The sequence below is a fragment of the Oryzias latipes genome, chromosome 24 (genome assembly GCF_053564925.1).
Source record: "Oryzias latipes strain Hd-rR chromosome 24, Olatipes_Hd-rR_3.1".
NCBI classification, from domain to species: Eukaryota; Metazoa; Chordata; class Actinopteri; order Beloniformes; family Adrianichthyidae; genus Oryzias; species Oryzias latipes.
Genome location: NC_136260.1, coordinates 11,432,196 through 11,453,045, shown reverse-complemented (window position 1 = coordinate 11,453,045; position 20,850 = coordinate 11,432,196). Strand labels below are relative to the sequence as shown.

General features: G+C 41.2%; 1 protein-coding gene across 6 annotated transcripts in view; it reads right to left on the bottom strand.

The window, feature by feature from the left end:
- The window catches only part of disp1 (dispatched homolog 1 (Drosophila)), a 62,784-nt gene that overhangs the window by 2,268 nt on the left and 39,666 nt on the right, over positions 1–20,850 (bottom strand). For 3 of the 6 annotated variants that reach the window (XM_011491773.4, XM_078942432.1, XM_078942433.1), the window contains 8 exons: positions 15,360–16,054; positions 4,182–4,211; positions 3,677–3,800; positions 3,433–3,560; positions 2,224–2,318; positions 2,036–2,133; positions 365–1,954; positions 21–284 (listed from right to left, as the gene is read on the bottom strand). In XM_011491773.4, coding sequence (XP_011490075.1) covers positions 21–284; positions 365–1,954; positions 2,036–2,133; positions 2,224–2,318; positions 3,433–3,560; positions 3,677–3,800; positions 4,182–4,211; positions 15,360–16,012 — 2,982 coding nt within the window. In that variant the 5' untranslated portion in view covers positions 16,013–16,054. Of the gene's footprint in view, positions 1–20; positions 285–364; positions 1,955–2,035; positions 2,134–2,223; positions 2,319–3,432; positions 3,561–3,676; positions 3,801–4,181; positions 4,212–15,359; positions 16,055–20,237; positions 20,390–20,447; positions 20,821–20,850 lie in introns of those variants that run through there. The other 3 variants (XM_020714852.3, XM_011491772.4, XM_011491774.4) reach the window with 3 other exon arrangements.

The following is a 20,850-nucleotide window of genomic DNA, read 5'->3' as shown; positions in this document are numbered from 1 at the left end:
TTGAATCCTATAAGCCTTACCTCTCGATAAAACTGGTACATCTTTTCGTAGGCCAGTGTAAAGAGGTAGGTACTCTGGAACTCTAAAACAATTGCCCTGATGGTGTCATTTATGTCAAATCGAGGCCCAGGAGTCATGCTGTCTAGGTGGTAGCTTGTACTCCGGTCCAGCTCCATAATGGCTCTCTTGATGCACAATTCAAAAACCTCTTGCTTGTATGGGAAAGTGGTCTGACTGCAGCACGGGTATACAGAGGCTTCGTCGCAATCCTGGTTCTCCATCCACTGTTGAAAATAACAGAATGAAGCCGATTTCATCAAGGAAACAAGGTCAGTTTTGCACACATTTAATACACTGGACTGACCTTTTTAAAAGTTTCGATGAAACAGCTAGTGAAGTCCTGCTCCTTTGACTGGAAGATGAAGCTCTGGTTCCTCAGCTTCTGGCAAAAGTTGAGGATCCACAGTTGAGAGGCTGGGCTAGCTATGTTAAAACTCTTATCAAGCACCAGCTTTCCCTTGTTTTTAGGGTTCAGGGGGTCTCCGTTGTCCACAGGACTGACGCCCCAAATGATCGTGATAGGCATGTGAAGGTCCTCGCCGTTATGAACTCTCTCAAACATGAAGAGTTTTTTGTACTCTGCATCGTAGCGCTCGAAAGGGTGTGATGAGCGGAACACTTGAAACTCTGCTAACTCCAAGGATGGCAGCTTGATCTTTGGGTTTATGCAAACAACGTATGCCCCACCGACTGTGATGGCTAGGAACCAGAGGAGCCACAGGTATCGCAATTTGATAACAATGCAAGGTAGGACCTTCTCAAAGAAGATCCTCGATGCATCAGAGACCGTAAACAGGCATTTGCTGGCCTTCTGGCAAAGGGTATTCCACAACATCCGAGAACAGCAGCTTTGTTCCTGGTGTGAAGGTTTTGAACAGGTTACCATGTTTGGAAGATAGCGTTCATGTAGCACAACCACAGCAGGAAGCCACGTCACCATGAGGATATAGTTGACCAAAATGGCAGTGCCTGCGTAGACGCCAAAGCATCGTATGGCAGTAATGTTGCTCACATAATTGGCATAAAAAGCAGCAGCCGTGGTGAAGCTGGTGACAAACATAGAGAGGGCAGCGTGGTGCAGAGTTATACTGACCGTCTCTGTCAGGTCAGAATGGGGCTTGCCAAATTTAGCATAGTTCCAAACGTCACAAAGCACAAAGGCGTCATCCGCACCAATGCCAACAAGGATGATGAGGGCGGTGAGGTTCATGAAGGGGAAGAACTCAAAGTTGAAGACCATTCGGTACAGAAAGTAAGATACAATCAGTGAACTTATGATGGCGATTATGGTCATAAGGGTTATAAAAATTGAGCGTGTGTAAACACACATGACCAGTAATACAATCCCTATGGCTATGGCAGGGTACACCGTGTCTGTGAGGAGGTAGTCCTGAAAGAGGTCATGCTTTATTCCAAATTCGATACCTGCGATGGTGGTGATGCCATCGGAAGAGTTCCCATTCTCAAAATTGTCCAGGTAAATGTTCATCATGGACTTCCCTTTCTCTGTAGGGGAGAAGAGCATGCTGTGCTTGAGCACAAGAGGAGGATTCTCCAGGCTCTTGGGGCTGAGAAAGTCTTTGTCCACCAAAAAGTGAAGAATCTGGTAGACGGCATTGTATTTCGTGCACTTTCGAGGCACGCCACCACATTTCAGTTGATCTTTCCGCGGTAGCGTCATGTCCCAACAGTCAGGGCCTAGGGTGCCATTATGGTAGAACTTGGAACATGAGCGTAGGATCTTAAGAGTGTGAGATACGTCCCGTTCTGTGATTTTTTGACAGGACGATCTGTTGGTGAGGACAGCTATGTAATTACCAAGAGTCCAGCTTGGACAGCAGGAATCGTTGTTAAGGCGCTGACAAAGATTGCAATAGTCACGGTGGGACCGTACCTTAAAAAAAAAAACGAAATAAGAATATACATTTGATTAAATAAGCATAAAAAGGCTAATAGATAACTTGCATCTACTTACTCTGGCGTCGTCTTGATTACACATTGACTTAATGGCCTGAATATTCCACAGATTTTTCCCTTGGGCAGATGTGAACACCAGCCTAGAATAACTATCGGCTGAAGATAGAAAACCAGCAGTTGATTTCTTAAACAAACGAAACAAGGACAAAAACACTAATCATCTTAACTTAAAAGTCTTGATGGTACCTGGAACATCGCAGAAGAACTCTTTCCTAAAGTCCCACTCCGCATGCCGTTTCTCTCGGTCCAAATGATCCTCCGGCCACCTGGTTTCTTGGTGACTACAATGGAACAGGTAGAGCTCAAGTGAATGTCTAAAGTTGTGTCTCTTTTGGGGTTTTACAGGGGAAAAATGTATCCCTCTGGCTCTGTATGTGCAATCCAATAAGACATTTTTAATGCCAACATAATAAAAATCTAAATATCAAATCCAAGAACAACATGTTTCAGAAAAAGTTGAAGAAGTACTGTTTTATATATAATTTTTAAAATGAAATTGATTTTTTTTATATAGCAGGAAGATGGCGGAATCAATTGTAGACACGGAGGACAAGAAGGGGGAAGGAAGAGATGCTTGGCCGGTGTAAAAGCTGCTGTTTGTCTCACATGTGAAACCAACCACCAGCAAAAAAAGTGGTATACTTATATAGCGCTTTATTACCTTCTTAGAAGGCCCAAAGTGCTTTATATTCATAGTCCCATTCACACAATGATGTTGGCTCCACTGCCGAACATTGATGCCAACCTATGATGATCACCCATTATATCATTCTATGATCACCAGGAGCAAAGTGGGGTTTATTGTCTTGCCCAAGGACATTTCGACACATGGGCGGGCAGTGCAGGAACTGGACTTGCAATATTCCAATCAGAGGTTGACCGCTCTCCCACTGCACCACCGTCATTTAAAAATTTTCTTATTGGAATTTATTCTTTTCAGTAAAAAAAAAAATCTAAAGTAAGTTGATGCTGTAAAAATAAGTACAAATACCACAATGCTAATAAATGTTCCAGTGATTGAACAAATTACTGGCATTTATCAGTGAATGCGGTCCCAGATAGACAGGAATCTCCCCCTTGGGACAGTGAATGGGATCCCTCTGGCGGTGGACAAATCTCTGCCTTGTTCCCCTTGTCTTTCACGAAGGGATTCAGACTTCTCAGCCTGTCTGTCATCATTATCCTTTAGTCCACCCCTCAAAAAAAAAAACACTAGTCTTATCACCACATCAAACTTCATCACTGCCGTCTGTTGTTGATCCTGCTGAAATAAAATTGGAAAACCCACAAAAAACCCACAAGTGGGACCAAGAGTTGAAGCCTGAACTTGTTTAGTAGTAAAAAAAAAAAAAAGGTAAAGTAGGAAATCAAAAAAACATTTGTGGGTAAGTTTACCTTTTGGCCTGTTCATCTGCATATTTGAAGGGATAGTTGGCCAGTGTGGCTTTATAGCCTGTGTTCTTCACCATATTGTTCCAGGTAACCAGTCTCTGACCGATCGCAGTCCCTCGTGGCTCAAAACCCTTTCATACAGAGACAGAAACAACACTGAGTAAGCGCAATGTTTAAAAAAGTTTAGTATTTGGGGTTTTCTTTAACACTTCACAATGTTCCCCTCATGTTTATTTCTATAACTCACCAGAAGTGGGTCGGAGAAATCGGGCAGATCAGGCACCAGGATGCCCACAAGCGCACAGACCACAATGAGCACTGTGCACACCCCCAGCACAACCACTGGCCAATCTGCTATGAGCTCAGCATAGCTGCAAAAAGATTTGCAGACATCCAGTTACTAAAAGTACTAAAGACGAAACAGGATCCGTGATAATATCAGGAAATAAAAAAGACTATACAGCATTGGGGGGGGACAAATCCTCCATCCATCAACTTTCCCTGTGCAAAATAAAAGTCTCTGATTTTGGCTTTCAAACCTCTCTTAATAAGAAGAGATGATCCAAAAAGCTACTTACTAACTAAGTACAAAGAAGCAGACGCACATCTCCCTTCTGTAATTATCATGACTCACTGCTGAGGAATGATGGCTTACGGAGAGCAGTGATGGATGGATGACAGGAATAAAGGGAGGAGGAGAGCTGTGCAATGCAGAACATCGACAGCGGAGACGTTTTTTTGGCCGCTCTTACCTTTTGGGGAATCGAAAAGGCCTTGCAGGGCTAAAAAAAAAAAGACAAAAAGAAGGAGATAAATCAGGTTTACATTTTGCAGCCAAAGCAACAGCCAATCAGAATCTGAACTGCAGAGACTTTCAAATAAGCACGAGCTAAGATTTATTTCAGTTTTTCCTTTGGTTCAGGACCAGTGAAAACATTCAAAAACACCAAATACATGTCACAACACTTTTAGGTAACGTTTTCTACATCACTTCTAAAATGCATATAGGTGGAATGGGACAATCTTATGTACAAGAAAAAATAGTATAGTATAGTAGCTACCATGGACAGAGACAGATCCTTATAGCAGCTTTGGACCCACCATGTGAAGAAAGTGTCAGTCTTAGCTGTAAAAAGCCCAGTGGCATTTATTACCTTTCACAGGACCCAAAACTCATGAAATTATTATTTTGCCCCTAAAACAGCAGAAAATTAACTTTTGATCGATTTAAGAGTCTCCAATAAGACTTTTTTTTTTATCTTTTAAAAGTATAAGGGGGTGACCTAAACACATGTGTACACAAAGTTCTTCAGCTGCTCCGCATTTATCTGGATTTCTCGTCAGCTCCTCCTTAGAGCGGCGGGGGAGCGTCCGGTATGCCGAGAGCAGAAAAAGTGGAAAGGAGGTTAGGGCGGGAGAGGAGGAAACAGCGGGGGGAATCGGATACGGATACCTGATCATAGCAGGGCTTTGGGAGATAAGAGATCTGGGATAAAGACGTTACGACAGCGTCCATGAGGGGAGCAATGACACACAAGAGCAGCAGCCGACTGTCACGAGTGCACAGATCTGGAATGCTTGCTGATGCTGAAATTAAAGAGGTTTCAAAGACGACCTTATAAGGAAATAACGGTTTCAGATCAAGATATAAAAAATATTTTGGTTAAATAAGAAAAACAAAAAAGTTAGAGGGATTGTTACAATCAGGAGTAACGGGAAGCAAAACGGAATGTTGAGTGGCGTGGGATTGATAAGCTAATAGAGAAATTAAACTTTTACTCTTAACCAGTCAAATGGTTCAGGTTTAAAGATCCACTCAATTGAAATCTGTGTTTTTAACGTGTTCTTGTGTCATTTCTCTGATGATCCCAAAAAAAAAAAAAATGCATTTCTGAGTATTTCTTTATTCAAATCAGTGAATCAGGAGCAGATGAAAAAAAGCAGTGTGTAAAGATCGTATTTGTTTTGTAGAAAATACGCTGCGCGGGACACAAGCTCCCTGCTGCGTTCAGTTTGAATAAACCAACTTGTAGAAGACTAGATCCATTAACGTCTTAGTTTTCCTCGTCCGAGTTGCATTTGGCTCAAAACTGTATGGCTGGATAGTCCAATATTCCTCGACATTTTGCTAGCCCCAATAATGCTAGGTTGGGGGTATGAGGGGCTGTAAACTAGCAGGAGGGTGCGAACAAGGAGTTTTCAGCAACGGGGTCCCGCCCACAAAAATTCTAATGAACTTCTGCCGCCCTGCAGAAACTATGTCCTAGAAAACGACACAGGTTTTTTGCTTTGTGGCTAAATACGTCATAATCATGATTAAAAAAACACTGGGAACGCTTCATAAAGTGAAGAGGATTGGAGTGGGACTTAGAGGGGCTCAACCTAGAAATATAACACGCAGCCACCAAAATCAATTGATTACCGGTAATTTTTATTTTATAACATAGTGGAATTTGTCCCCCTTTTATTTGTAACCTGGTGCAGGTAACTAGTTAAAAAAAAACATGTTCACTCGCATGACTTTGAACTGAAAGCCAAAGGAAAATTCTGCATTGCTAATGTAATTCTCTGCACCGAGCCCTGCCTCCTGGCTTTCCATGTATGGCCTTGAAGTGCAGATCTCAGGGAAAGAGATATGGCCCAAAAGTGGAGGAGTGGAGTTATTGGAAATACTTGGAACAAATTCATAAGAGAGCTGTCAGGCATATCTATTTGTCTGCTCAGAGGTCTGTTTTGAATTTTGCTCGGCAATCTGGATGTATTTTTGGCTGGCCGAAAAGACGTGCAAAGCAGCTCACCTGTAGACTTTTAAATGACAAAGCTGAAATAAATCAAGAGCACGTCGACTCGATAACAACTATTTATCCTGCGTGATAAAACTTGGACTGGAAAATAAGCGAAGCCAAAAGAAACTAGAGATTTTGCAGAGTTCTGCTTTACAAAATAAAAGGAGGGTGTACAAGGCCACTCTGGAAAGGTGGGTCGGCCGGCGGTTAGTGTCAGAAAGCTCCTGTTGACTGATGAAGCTCTAAATTCAGACAGATGACAACCTACCGTGTCGGGTTTCCTTTACAGCTCTCTGATCTCGATGCCTCCAAAGCAAACTGAAGCATCTAATGCTGAATCCTACATCTCCATCCAAATCTCCTTCTACTCCTCCTCTCTGCTTCCTCTTATTTTCTTTTTTTCGTTGCCCTTGTATGAACTTTTGGTCTTATTCCATGTACAAGAGGGAGAGTGTTTCTGGATCACTGGGCTAATTAAGAAAGTAAACACAGACTACCAGCCGCTCACTCAACACCACACTGACAGAGGAGGGAAGCAGAGAGGCTCCTGGAAGCTGCAAATGCCAAACAGTTTCTTCAGTTTGGAACTGTGCTTGGTAAAAGAACCAATTCTGGACTTCTGGAATAGCCAATTCAGCACAGTAACTGAATACACTAAATGGGGCATCTTCTGACCAAATCAAAGCCACTGGTTGCTCTGGTTAGTGAGCGCCAGGGGTTGAAGGTTAACCGTCAACAGATGGGTGAGTAAATACTTCATGAATGAGACTCTCACGTCAAAGCAAGAGCAATTTATGTCAAGCATCAGGCTGCTGGGTATACCTCAGCCTTATTAGTGTCTAGCTGGAACCCTACATGCAATTAAAGGTCTATAGCTGCAAAAAAGGCTTGATGCTACTTTCATCCCACTGACAGCAAAAACTGGACTTGATAACGCCGCACTGGCAGTTGATCCACCTGATACAACCCAAAGACCCATCAAGGACTGAGAAATATGCTCATCTGTTCATCGGATTTCTTCATGATCTTTTGGGGATATTGAGGTGTTTCCAGGCCAGACAAGTGTTATAATATTCTCCAGCATGTCTGCCCCTAGCTGTTCAGTCTCAAAATCACAGCCCAACACTTTTCAATATAAATTAAAGAGTTCAACTCCTGCTTCACCATAATAGACAGGTACAAAATCCAGATTTTTGAAGGCGCTACACCAGTCTCCAAATTACTGGTACCAATCTTCCCTCACATGAAGAGAACTCTTAGTCTGATCATATTTTAAGCCATTTTCAAAGTGTTCCCAGTGGTCTTTTGATTATGATTATGCCTTTTTTAGTCGAAAATCAATAACGTATTTTCCAGGACATAGTTTATCCAGAGCAGCAGGAGTTCAGTAGATATTTGCCTCAGAGTTGTGAATGGGATCGTTGGTGTAGTTTAAGCTGCTCGTCATTTCCCATTATCCATCTGTTTAAGCGCTCTCCTGCTATCTTACAGCCCCTCAACACTCCCAAACTCACATTACCGGTGCATAAAAAATGGCGAGCAATATTGGAGCCATCCAGCCGTGCAGTTTTAAGGCAGATGTCAGAAAAGGAAAAGAAGGACATGCATGGATCTATTTGTCTGACAGTGGATGCAGCAGATTGCAGCAAAGCATGGAGCTTGTGGCCTGCCAATTGTAGTTTCAACGTCACAATTACAAGCCTTTTCAAACGGCAGTTTTTCTTATTCTCAAGGATTTGAATGAAGAAATACTTACAAATGCAATTTTGAGCTTAATTTTTCCTTATATGTGTCTTCCATCATCAGAAGCCGTTTTCTTCTGAAAGCTTTTTTCTTCTGTGGAATTTTGCTACTGGAATGAATGTGCACTCACTGTAAGCATCAAATAAACACGAGTAATGAAAACAGAGCAAAATAAAATAAACCTTCGAAACGGCATCACCCAGCTACACTCGCTCAAAGTTATGGAGCAAACAAAAGTTGACTATTGGAAAAGAGGCAAGGCTGCCAAAAAACGAAAAGCTGAAGACTCTGCTATACGTCACTTTATATCAGCAATCAATGAAGGATCGTCATTCCAAGCATAATCCTGCAGTTTCTGGCAGTGATGGTCGGATTTTCCACAGTTGAGAACAGACTTTTAGAGATAATGATGTCCTGGAACTCGAAAAGGTTCTCAATCATGGATTTAGACCCCCTAATTTTCCTTGTCCCATGAAAGACCTGTAGCAACACCTTTTTTTAACAAACTGCATTTTTTCTTAACAAAAAAAACACAAAAATATCCATAATTTCTTAAAACTAAATTACTTCAAGTTTATATATGCTAAATGTTTACATCCAAACAGACAAAAAAAGGGTCCTAAACAACTGGTGCCTTAAGGTTTTTTTTGCAGCAGAAAAACAGAAAGCGACATGTGTTCTCTTCTGTTGTGTGCATGCAAACGTATTTGGGACGAGTGCATCCGCTGGTAAACATGGCCTTTTCTGTCTGCACCTGTCACCGCCTCGCATTCCTCGCTGTGAAATATGGGCGAGAAAAGATTCCAGGGCCAACAGGCCATTCAAGGGCCAAACGGCAATCACTCCCGTCAATCCATGTGACGTCTTAATCCACGGCTGCAGGCCGCCACCTCCTTCTACGCAAAGCTTACAGATATGTGCAGCAGCCGGACTGTTACAGAGCATGTTCAACGAACATTGAGTGAATCTTTACCCTTTAAAGTGTCACAAATGGTTCCCAGAAGAGTCTACAGAAAAAAAACAAACACAGACACACATATATGTATATATACACACATTTTTACTGAACCCCTGCCGCCCTGCAGAGACTATGTCCTTCAAAACAACACAGGTTTTATAATTTGGGCTAATAAGGCCATAATCATAATTAAAAACACAGGGAACGCATTGAAAATAGATCAAAAGATGGTAGGAGTTGGTTTTTAAAAAGTTTATATTTTGAAAGAAAATGAGGAAAAAATAACCCTATTACTTTTTTCCTAGTAAAAATGGTATAAAAAACAGTTCTTGAGCTTTGAAAGGACAGTAGTCCTCGAATAAGCCTTTCCATCAAGTTAAGGGTATATAGAGACTTTTTTTTCAACCAAACGTTGACCCACACACCTGTTTTATCCCTGAACCAGCTGCTTTGAAGGCTTTCCTGGCTCTTTTACAGCCCAATAATTGCTGCCGGCAAGTAACCACATTTATGGTGGACAAGTGACCCGCATCTAATGTGAAGTGAGTTACTTGTGGTAATTGTCAAAATTGGTCTTTTTCACTTCCTAAATTAAAGAGCGCAGTATTTCTCTTTGCGTTTAGAACTCCCACATCTCAAAATAAATAAATAAATAAAATAGAAAATCTGCACTTTGGCACAAAAGCAGAACAGCTTTCAAAGCACGGCTTATGTAATCTCAAATGGCAGCTGGCTGTTCTGGATGGGCTCACTCCAGCCTGCACTGCTGTTATCAGAGGCACTTCAATTCAGGAGGTCGTGGGCGCCCCAAGTGGCTACAGGTGTATTGATAAGTAACAGACTATTAAAAGGTTATATTTAAATTTCTAAAACCATTTTAAATATTAAAAGAATAAAAAGTAGGTTTGGACCAATACTATAACCTTTCTCAGCATATACAACTACATGCAACCAGTCAGTTAATCGTTTATTGAGAATTTTTTTTTTTCTACAACAGATCATCTAAATACTATTTTACAACATTCAGGACATATGCATTAGTTTATCCACTACAAAGTGCAGTGATAATCTTAAGAAGCCTGGAGCAGCTGAACCTTTGTACCCAGCTGAGGCTTGGCTGGCTGCTCAAGAGCAATTATGACAGCGTCGTGCTCACATCAGTCTTTGATCCCTCTTTATGGAAAAGTGTCCGTCTTTGATCTCTGTTCGCCATCTTTATTGGCTTTGCATCATCCTCAGAAAGAAGAAAGATGAAAACGTATGATAATATAAGAAGCAATAGTCTGCGCAAATTAAATACGCAAAAATGGAACATCCACATAAAATGACTCTAAAAGCAATAGAAATCATGCATGTACGAGAATTAAGGAAAACGCAGAAAAAGATTCAGCAGTAAAAGTCAAATTAGAAAAGGGGGGGGGGGGGGGGAATCAAAGTTGTGCACTACTATTTGTAAATAGACATGTAGTATGTCTATCAAAAATGAATCCTTCGTCTTTTTTTTTCCTAAAAAAAAATAATTCCAAATTTGCTAGAGGGGCAAAGCCACAAACTCTTTTAGGGTTGCATGAGCCTTTCAGCTCAGTTCTCCCTTGAAAAAGAGATCTTGTCTCACTTGAAACTTGAACTTCCTGGTAAAATAAAGGTCAAATAAAAAAGAATTAAATGACAATTGGATATTCACAATCTTTTCCCAAAAATTTGAGTACAGTTATTTGCGACTCGATTGTCGATTCGGGATCTTTAGAAATGTTTTAGCTCGTATGACTACAATTCATACATAAACATATAGCAACTATTAATAATTATTAATAATAATTCTATTAATTTTAATAATTTCGATTAGTTTTAATTTGATATTAAACAGTAAGAATTGTGGTTCAATCTGTGAATTGTTAATCTCATTTAATTTAACCCAATTAAATTAATAATTAAACATTCGCCACCCAATTAACATTCCCCAGCCCTAAAGTTTATAGGTAGACAAGGGAGACCACAAACTTGTTCTTGGTGTACTTTTTCTTTAAAGCTATAAGTTAAGTAGAATCTAATAATAACCTGTTTTTCCATCAATATAAACCTCTTTTCCTCAGATAATCCTCTTTTTTGAGGGCCATTTCTAATAAATGTAGCATATACGAAATTATAGATGAAAATATTGGATGGGAATAGATCTCTGTATATTCGGTTACCATTGCAGCAAACTTGTTAGGGAAACAATTCAAAAGTGAGATTGTTCTTCAAATGAAAAGTGACATCAATGAACCAAAAGAGGCCAAACACTTTGGCCGAAACATTTGAGAAACAATCTATCGCAATAAATCTGCAAAACGCCGCATACTGAACACCTCTGCTCTTGGCAGCCGTTCCCATCCAGCCATTCGGTATCACAGCAACCGAAACATCAATTGCAAACAAATAAAACAACATTTGAACTAACTCAGATTTATAAAGCTGACCTTGTTGCAGACACGGCATGAGTAGGAGTGAGCAGCAAAAATGTTTGTTATCTGACAAGAATCTAAACTAAATTCATGGTTGCCATAAACAACACAGACTGTTCGGGGGGGACATTTACCTACAGTGTAAATTAGGGAGGTTAAACACTGCATGACCCTGGATGCCTGAGTGTCAGCCTGCTCCTCTGCGACTCTACCGACTCTACTGGGGTCATCAGTGCAGGTAGGAGCAGGTTGGCTGAACCTCAGGTGCCCTGAGGCTACAAATAATGTGTTTACACTTATTTCCTAAAGACACAGCTCCCAACTCTGCACTGCTTGCACTGTAGAACCTCAAACTAAAGAGCTGCGGTAAAACCTTTTCTTCCAAAAACTTATCCTCTTTTACCAGCAGTGAGGTGTGAAACGGCTACAATTAACAACTAATTACTCTTTATGCAAGCAGCAAATTGAGTTGTAACCATTTCTCCACTACTCTGACTTGGGGTGACTTACTTCACACTTCAGATTAATTGTTCTGTTGTCAGCCATTGTTTGTGTGTTTGTATCTTTGAGCCTAACGCGGACGCTACAGCAACCCAATTTCCCAAGCTGGGATCAATAAAGTATCTTTATCTATCTCATCTTATCTTATCTCATCTTATCTTATCTTTCACAATGAATAACTATGGGGCGTCTGTAGGTACTTCTGGTTCCAAAGTACAGCTCTTTTGGCAGCTTTGATCACTAGTCACTGGCCGCCAGTGTGCCGTTTGTGACAAGATTGTGACAGTATTGCCGTGTGCAAGAGCCGTGATGATTCTTAAAGCTATAGTTATAGTCATTTGCAGTCCTATGGGTGCTGTGAGCTTTTGGGGTTGTCCAGAAACCGTGTCGGGTTGTAGAGATGACCGACCGGCTCAAGGTGCATCTTAAAGGGAGTGCAGGTGTGTCTTGCAGTTCCATGAGAATAATTGAAAATGGAATATAGAGCTGTTGTGTGGTAAGTACAAGTTTTCACAAGGGTGATATGAAGTGGAAGCATTTATGACACACAGGTGATGCTGTCTTACAATGCCGTTACGCCACACTCTAGTTGTTAATAAGACCTTATTCATAACTGCCCTTACGGCTACATCTAGGCTGTATGTGGGTGAAATATTGGCAAGCCTGAACGGGAAAAAGAGCTTGCAATTATCATGTGAACAGCACTTATTCATTGCACAGTCTGCAAGGTTTGGGGGGGCATTAAAAAAAAGGAAAATCTGTACAACATCCCTGTGTCTCTACACCACCCTTACTTACCTGTTGTATAAGTGTTCACTATGACCTGTAGCTCGCAGCATGACCGTGGTAAAAAAATATGTGCATTAATATTTTCGCTCATGGGCTCATCGATCAGTCTACAGCCTTGACACCTTAACGTTGCGCCCTCTGCAACACACATTCCAGCTACCACTTCCAGTAAAGTCTATGTAAACGCACGTATATGCGAGTTTCAGGTCTTCGCGTTCAAAACTCTGGTGTTCACGTGTCTCTATGTGTGTTTTTATGACCGCTTTCAGGCCACAAAGCGTGCGGCCACTGAATCCACGTTCAAAGTTAAACCAGTTGAACTTTGACCAATCAGGGACTCGGATTTGGCAATGTTGTATGATAACGTCCTTTTCAATTCCCGGATACCGTTTGAAAATTGATCGTAGAGGAAAAATGAATAACTATGGTATGTGCCTGGCTAGAATTATATGATAGCAAGTCTTTTGTACATCGGAATAAAGCTTTGAAAGAAAAAGCCTGGAGCAAGATTGGCACCGCTTTAACATTTCAGACCAAGCGTCTTCAAACTGTAGGTAGATAAGCTAGTATCGGGGTAGTGATAGTCCAGTGTGAACACCACATGCTAAATGCATGTTCAAGAATGCACGTTTAGTGCGTTGCTGAAGGCGTGTCACAAGCCCGGTGTAAACGCAGCATAAGACATAATAGAAAGAGTGACCGATTTCCCTTACTGTATCAACGTTTGGGTTAGCTTTGTTTGGGCACCGACAGTAATAGGAGTTTACGAGTGAGTAATCAAATTGACTGTTGGGATGGGACCGCCTAGCTGGAGCGCTGTGAGTAAGTAGGGGCTGGAAGGCTTTCACCTGCAGCCTTTAGAACTGCTGGCATGAAAGAAGATGACTCGGTTATCGTAGCTGCAGACATCTACTGCTCCTCAAGAACACACAAAAAAAGCCGTAAAGACAAACTCGCAATGTGAAACATACAAAAAAACATGAAACCATGTGGAAATAAGAAGTAATCTAAATAAGGAGTGGGCAGATTATTCTTTCTTGAGCTGTGCCATGTCAAACACAAACCCAAAAGCCTTTCAATCATTCTCCAAATAGAAATAGTTAGGAAATACAATTCATCTTAAACAGATTAATGGTTTTTGAAGTCAAAAATAGTAACATCAAACCTCCCCCCCGTTGTGAAACGCGCATTAAAAGGTCTCCCTAAAGAGCTAATAGGACTTATCCCTTTGTGTGAAAGAGACATACATAAGAGTGCGGCAATCACAGGCGTAATCCCTCAACTAATCTGGCAGATCACAGCCCTGAGGCTGATCAAGCCGATATCCGACACCATTTTCATGCCCTGAAATTATCAAGACTATTATCAGTGTATGGTTAAGTGGTTTGTGTGAGCGCGGAAAATATATTTAAATGTGACCAAAGCTTCACTGGAGAAGGGGCGGAGTAGAGAAAAGCCCTACTTCTGCAGTTTGGAGCACAAACTGCAGCTTCGCTCTAACAGGTATAGCATTTCCTGCGTCTAATCTCTTGATCTGACACTGAGACACAAAACACCGCCATACAGGAAGAGCGAGAAGGCTAGAGATGTAGTTCTGGAACAGACCCAGGCGCTATAATTCAAACCTGTCGTCGCCAAACAAGAGGAACCCCAATTTAGTAAATTAAACTTTAAAAAAAAAAAAAAGGGGGGGGGGGGGGTCAGCAGTGGAGACCCAACATCTGCTCTCTTTTCTGATGTGGAATGGGAGACAGAGGGGGGGGTTGTGAAAGGGGTAAACAAAGACCGAATGAGTGTTAACAGAGTAAGAAAACTGAGAAAGGAAAAAAAAGCTAAAAGTAAAAGAGGGAGGAGGAGGAGAAACCGCAGAGGCCATTGAATGTGTTTAAATGAAGGCAACTAAATCTCATTTTCCTTCCATTTGCCCTCCCAGGGTTTAATGCGTACACCCGCTACAGCTGCACAGCCGTCATTGCTCAACGCCACACGCAATGTTGATCTTTCTATTAAAACTTACAGTACAGGGGGCTGACAAATCTTGATTTCAGTAAAGGAGAATGAAGCAACACATGTTTATGTAGAAATTTTACATTCCACCCTTTTTATTTTTGAAGTATAAGGATGAAAAATCTTGTAGAGTGGAAATCCACATCAAATTCAGACACATCACATCCCCAATGAGTAAATCTAATAATTTTTATGTTTTCAGTTCTAAATTCTACATATTGTTCTACGTAATTAACGTAAAAGATCCTTCATGTGATTTAAAAAAAAAAAAGAGTTTAGCTCTTAAGCTATGTTCACACTGCCACCAACCACCCACTTTCAATGAAAAGTCTGTAGCATTGCATGTTTCGGGATTCTGTGCACAAAACCCTCACATGTCGCTTTGCAGGCTTTGGGCTCTCCATAAAAAACACACGATCACTGAACGCACGTTTAAAGTTAAACCAGGTCGAACTTTGTCCAATCAGGGAGTGATTTGCTGGTGATGTATGGATGGTGTCCATTTTAATTCACGGAAGTACCAACCGTTGATCATGGAGGGGATATTAATAACTGATATTTATGCCCTGCTAGAATTATACGACTTATATGGGAATAGAGCTGTGAATAGGGCTACAGCAAGGTTTGCGAGATTTGCACCGCTTCCTAGCATCAGTCTATCTTTTTAAAAACCTGGGATCAAGACTGACGAGGAGAACCTACCTGATACCTGGTGCTTGTGTTTGGCTCTGGAGGTGCTCCTGCCAGCGCTGGTGGTGATGCAGAGAGAGCTGTGGCGATGGGTGATGAGGATGCAGATGACAGTAGGTGCAGGCAGACAGGCAGCAGCACGAAGCGGTTCCCGGGTGGGACCCGGGACCAGGACCGTGGCTGGAGCCTGAACCCGGGCTCAGGCTTTTGAAAATTGGGCAATCCTGCTGGCCGCAGGGGCAGCACAGGGTGGAGTGGAGGTGGCAGTGTTGGCAGGAGACGGGCTGGAGAGGAGTTGAACGTGTTGGGGAGGAATAGTGATGGCCGACCCCTCTTTTGGTGTCTGGAGCAGGGAAGGAAGAGGGTGATGACGTGAGCCTCCTTGAAGCGCCGTTCTGTTTGAGTACGCCGCCGTTTTGACATGGTCTGTCGGCTCTCTGGACAGTTTGTGACTTCTGCATCAATATTTGGGCTTCGGCCAAACCCGTGGCGTCTTCACCTCCTTCAACTGGAGGGTCGTCAGGACTAGAAGCAACTGTGACTGGGTCCGGACTGCTGCCGACTGCTGTGCTGGTGCCCGAGGGAGGGTTTTCTTTGACAATAAGAGCATGTTGGTTTCTGCAGCCGATGGCCAAAGGGTCCCCACTTGCATCGCTCAAGGCCATGGTTCTCTGCCAGTGAGCCTGGCACCAACACAACCCCCTCCTCTGAGGAAAACAAGGAAAAAAATACAGAAACACATTTAAGAAACAATCCCTCTTGTTTCTTTAATCCACACACAACCACAGTGCACATAAGAGGCCCGAACCGCATATGTGGAGCTGTGTGCTGCATTAATTCTTGGCTGCAGGCGGTGAGTTTGTGGAGTCCCAGCAGGAACAGAGAGCCAAAATATAACTGCTTCTTGGCTAGAGGAGCTCCACAAATATAAACCACACAGTCGTTATGAAATGATAGTGTTGGTGGAGTTTATTCAAATGAGTATTACCATGACTTTTAATGAGTTGTGAGAGCAAAAACTTTTTTTTCTCCCCCAATTTCTGGATGCTATTTGATTGCTTTTTGACAAACATTATAGTGGTATTAGTATTGAGAATTACCTCCCACTGGAGAATACAATTTCCAATTGGCTGGACTTTATTAGGGAATAAACTCACCTACCAGTAAGCCTAGAAGGAAAATGTTCTAAAGAATACAAACAAGACAGGGAAAGTCATCAGAGCAAGAGGAAAGAAAGATTTCTTATAAACTAAGTGGGTTTTTTCATTTCCTTTTTTTTTTTTAGAAAATTCACTTCAAAAGTTTTTTCCTATGCAAAGTTATTTGTATTTTCTTTCCTCTGAGATGCAAAATGTCACAGTTTGCTTTGATAAAAGAAGAAAAAAAATTATGAATGGTGTTTTAACTGCTGAAAATAAAATAATCATAATTGTTGTTTAGGCACACTGACAAAAAGAGCTGTTAATGCAAATGTCAATAATGACTTATTTGCCTATTTTAAGTTAAAAAGTTATGATTGAATAAATAAGAGAAATCTACACTAAAACAACAACAACAAACATTTTATTGTCATTGTTTGCATGACAATATTTTCTGGAATCAAAGATGCTGATGTGGAAAATCTGGGTGTCAGATGCTTCAGGACTGAGCCAATTGAGGCAGATTGCATTTGATGGATTGTTACAATCTGTAATTCTTTTTCTTTTTTGGGGGGAGGGTGTTAAGGTTAGGGACTAAGAAGAACTTAATCTGATAGCATAAAAGAAGAAATGGTAATCCCATTTGAAATAGGAGCAACATTTTAGAAAATTAGTTTTTCTCAATCATATAAATATTTTTTTGATTCCTCCATATGTCAGGTGGGAAAAACAAAATCTTGCTGAGCACATGAATGCAGTTTTTAAAATCTGCTCCTTTTATTCTCCTGGTGGTGATTTGGCATTAGGATGTACTTTATACTGTAAACTGTGAGGTCTGCTGCACATGTGTGATCTGCACATCGAACTTTTTTAATAGCACCAGTTTCACTGTAACGTTTTGAAATTGCAAACTGAAAATGTTACATATACACACATTTACAGATGTAATCAATAATAGATATGTCAAATGTTGGGAGACACTAACATGTTTTTTGACAATGTAAACTGCTATAGAAGTGATTTAATCAAGTTAAAAATAAATCACAGAGATTATTTCATTTAGAAAAATTTAAAGTTCTTTTTTAAATGTTAATAAAATCTTTTGAAAATAAACAACGAAGACGTTTGAAGAGCCTCTCCAATGGCTAGCATGTCTTTCAAATGTTCTTGTGGCATGGAGTTGCTCCGTGCCAACGGTCCCATCTGCAATTTAGAGGCAAATTTCTAATGAACTACTGCAGCTCTGCAGAAAATCGGCATATTCTTTCTCTTTCGGCTTTTCCCATCAGGGGTCGCCACAGCGAAACAACCTCTCTTTCGAGGATGAGTTGTATGGTTAACTTGGCAATGCTTTATGCCGGATGCCCTTCCTGACTCAACCCTCTCAATTTAGCCAGGCTTGGGACCGGCACAGAAGCAGAGAAGGGAATAGGGAGCAGCCCGGATTTGAACCCTGGTGTCACGGACGGAAGGCGCCGCAAACCAGCACGAGCTAAACTGGCTCCCCTTCTAAAATCGGCATAATGATATAAAAAGACCACTGGTACGTTTTTACAACAGGTGAAAATATGATCGGAGTGGGAATTTAAAAAACGTAAACCGTTAAAAAGGTGCTGAATTTTTCCCCAAGTAGTTTTAAAAATGTATATCAAATAACTACTTTTTAAAGCAAATGACAACTTCCAATATTTTAAACTAACTTTTCAAACTAAAAGCACTCAACAAAAGGTCTATACTTTTAATCCTTGAGGTATCAGACTAGCAGGGAAAAATAACTGCACAGTCCTTTGTTAAAATGTAATTTTTTTTATCAAAAAATGCTTCTCCTATGCGAGGGTCAGTGTGAAGACACTGAAAGAAGAAAATGTGTTATCTGTGATGGCATCACGCAAACTGGAAGTTGATGACATGGAAACGGACTCAGATGCTGCAGACTTTACTGCCGGTAACTTTAGTGCTCTGGTATGTGTCAATATCGAATAAAATATGACCCGTTTGTGTTCTGTCGTAAAGCCAAGCAGCCACTTAAGAAAGATTCAAGATTTAAGTCCAGCTTATACAAATGTATGTGGAGCTTAAGGGATTTTGTTTAAGTTTAATGATTCCAATAAAACACGGTCATCTAATGAAACTGTCAAAGGCAGCTGTGCACAAATATGGGGTTTTATTTTAAACTAACAGTCAAAAATGTCATTTTGTGAAACAGATGAGCCTTCAGTTCAGCTTTAAGCAATGTGTCACACTTGCTAGTTCCTTCATCCAAAGGAATCGGACTTGAGACATGCGACTTATTCAACCGATGTGACACCTGAACATGAGTGAGTGGCGAAATATGAGCCTGAGAGCCCGGTGGGGTCAGAGGTGGCAGAGAGGCCGGGGCTGGGGAAAATAAAATGCAGGGAGGAGAGGAGGAGGAGGAGGAGGAACTCCAGAGCCTGAAGAGTTCAGAATAGCAGAGCGCCCAGATGAAGTCATAAGTCTGGGGTTCACAAAAAGCTGTCAAAAAAACCCTGTAATGACTCAAAAGCACTCAAAGGAAGCAGGAGCATTTGAGGAGAAGAAAACTGAAAGCAGTTCTTGTGTAAAATGAAACGATTTTTCATGATGTTGGCATCCACTGGAATTCAGCCTCAGTTCTGTGTGCACCAATCCACACCATTGACATGGAGGTGATACTTCTGTGCGGACACAAGCTGGGCCTTGTGTCTTTTCTTCAAAATAAAAGCACAAAACTAGAACAGAATGGATTAAACAAGTGATTCAGAAGCAGAGAAAGTGATAGTTGAGCCCAGATACAGTAAACCAAACAGGATCTTAAATACTTTTAACAAAGTGTAGCAAGTAAATGAGGAAATAAAAAGCAGTGTTTTAGCTCTAAAAAACAAAGTTGGACCACTTCCTACCTAATCTTATCTTATCTTTAAAACTAATAAATATGACCAAACTGTTGTTTCTACCAGTTTTTAGGCAAAATTGTGTAGATTTTTAATATTACTTGTAGGAGAGGGAATTACCATGTACCAAGCCCCTAAAAGAAAAGCTATTTATTTTTAATTTACCATGTAAAAAAAACGGGGGTGAAAAAACAGACCAAAATACTCATAAGTGGTTTGAAGTAACACAGGTTATGACGAAGAGCTCCTTTTGCTGTCTTTCAAGTCGGCTTTCTGATTATGGGGTGTGAGAGATGAGGAGAGACCTTTGGGCGACAGCGCAAGGCGAGGCATCTGCACCCCTTTAATCAGAGCTAATAGGCAGCAATTACCAGGAATCTGTCAAGAGACGCTTCATGACAACACTGCCTGGAATAATGAAATCAACAGCAGGGAGTAACCTTACAGATGTGCACATGCTCGGCATGGCTGCAGGACACATGCAGTCCTGGCTGACAAGTTTCTGGTTGTCAGGAGAGATTTTGGACATGTATGAGCACCCCCCCCCTCAAGGGAATTCACTCACTCACAGCTGGGTGGTTAAACATGCCAAGTAAATATGGGTGCTTCAGGCTAGTGCTTACTGACCAGTAAGGGGGGAAAAATTAAGTACTTTTGAGTGTTTTTTTTTTAACTAAAAGTACTACCAAAAATAATCTAGAGAAAGCATGATAGGACGGGTAAAGCTGCTGCTTTGTCTATTTTGGATTATTTTACAGTATATTATCTGTTCAATACACTTTTTTAAGGATAAGTTAAAAAAACTTCTGTAACCAAAACAATAATAATATTTCCAATAAGAAAATAATTCACTCTACCTTCTAAAAATAAAACTCCTGGGAGAATAATGAGTCTTTGCCAAACAAGACGCACGAAGTCAAGATGGATACTTTAAGTTAACTTAAATTTTCCAAACCTTGCTGCTGAAAACCACCAGACTTTCTGCTATAAAACCTGACAAAAGTTTTAAGAAAACGAACAGATAGCAAACAGCAAAGTGAAGGACGTCAATATCAACGTTGTCCAACCGTGTTTGTTGTGTCTCCCGGCACTCTGCGCTCGTTACGCCAGGGGGAATCGGCAGCATGCGACGGGTTGCAACATCAATGAAACAATGTAAAACAAAAATGTTTTTTTTTTTTTTTTGTATCCGAAAGCACCTTTAAAAAAACCTATCAACCCCTCCCAGCAAAGAAAATAAAAGAGGCTGCTACAAGTTTCTCTTGTGCGTCCTGTTCGAATGTCTAACCACCTCACACGCTCTCACTTACAAACATACTGAAGGATCTGCGCGCCGCTCTCTCCAGAGAGACGCTGGTGGGTTGGGACTGCGCCGGGCAGCACTGATAGGACGGTCACACTGCCTGCTTCAACCCCCTCAATGCCGCACGCAAGAATTTTACGCGCAGCCTGCGAATATCCGTGCGCATT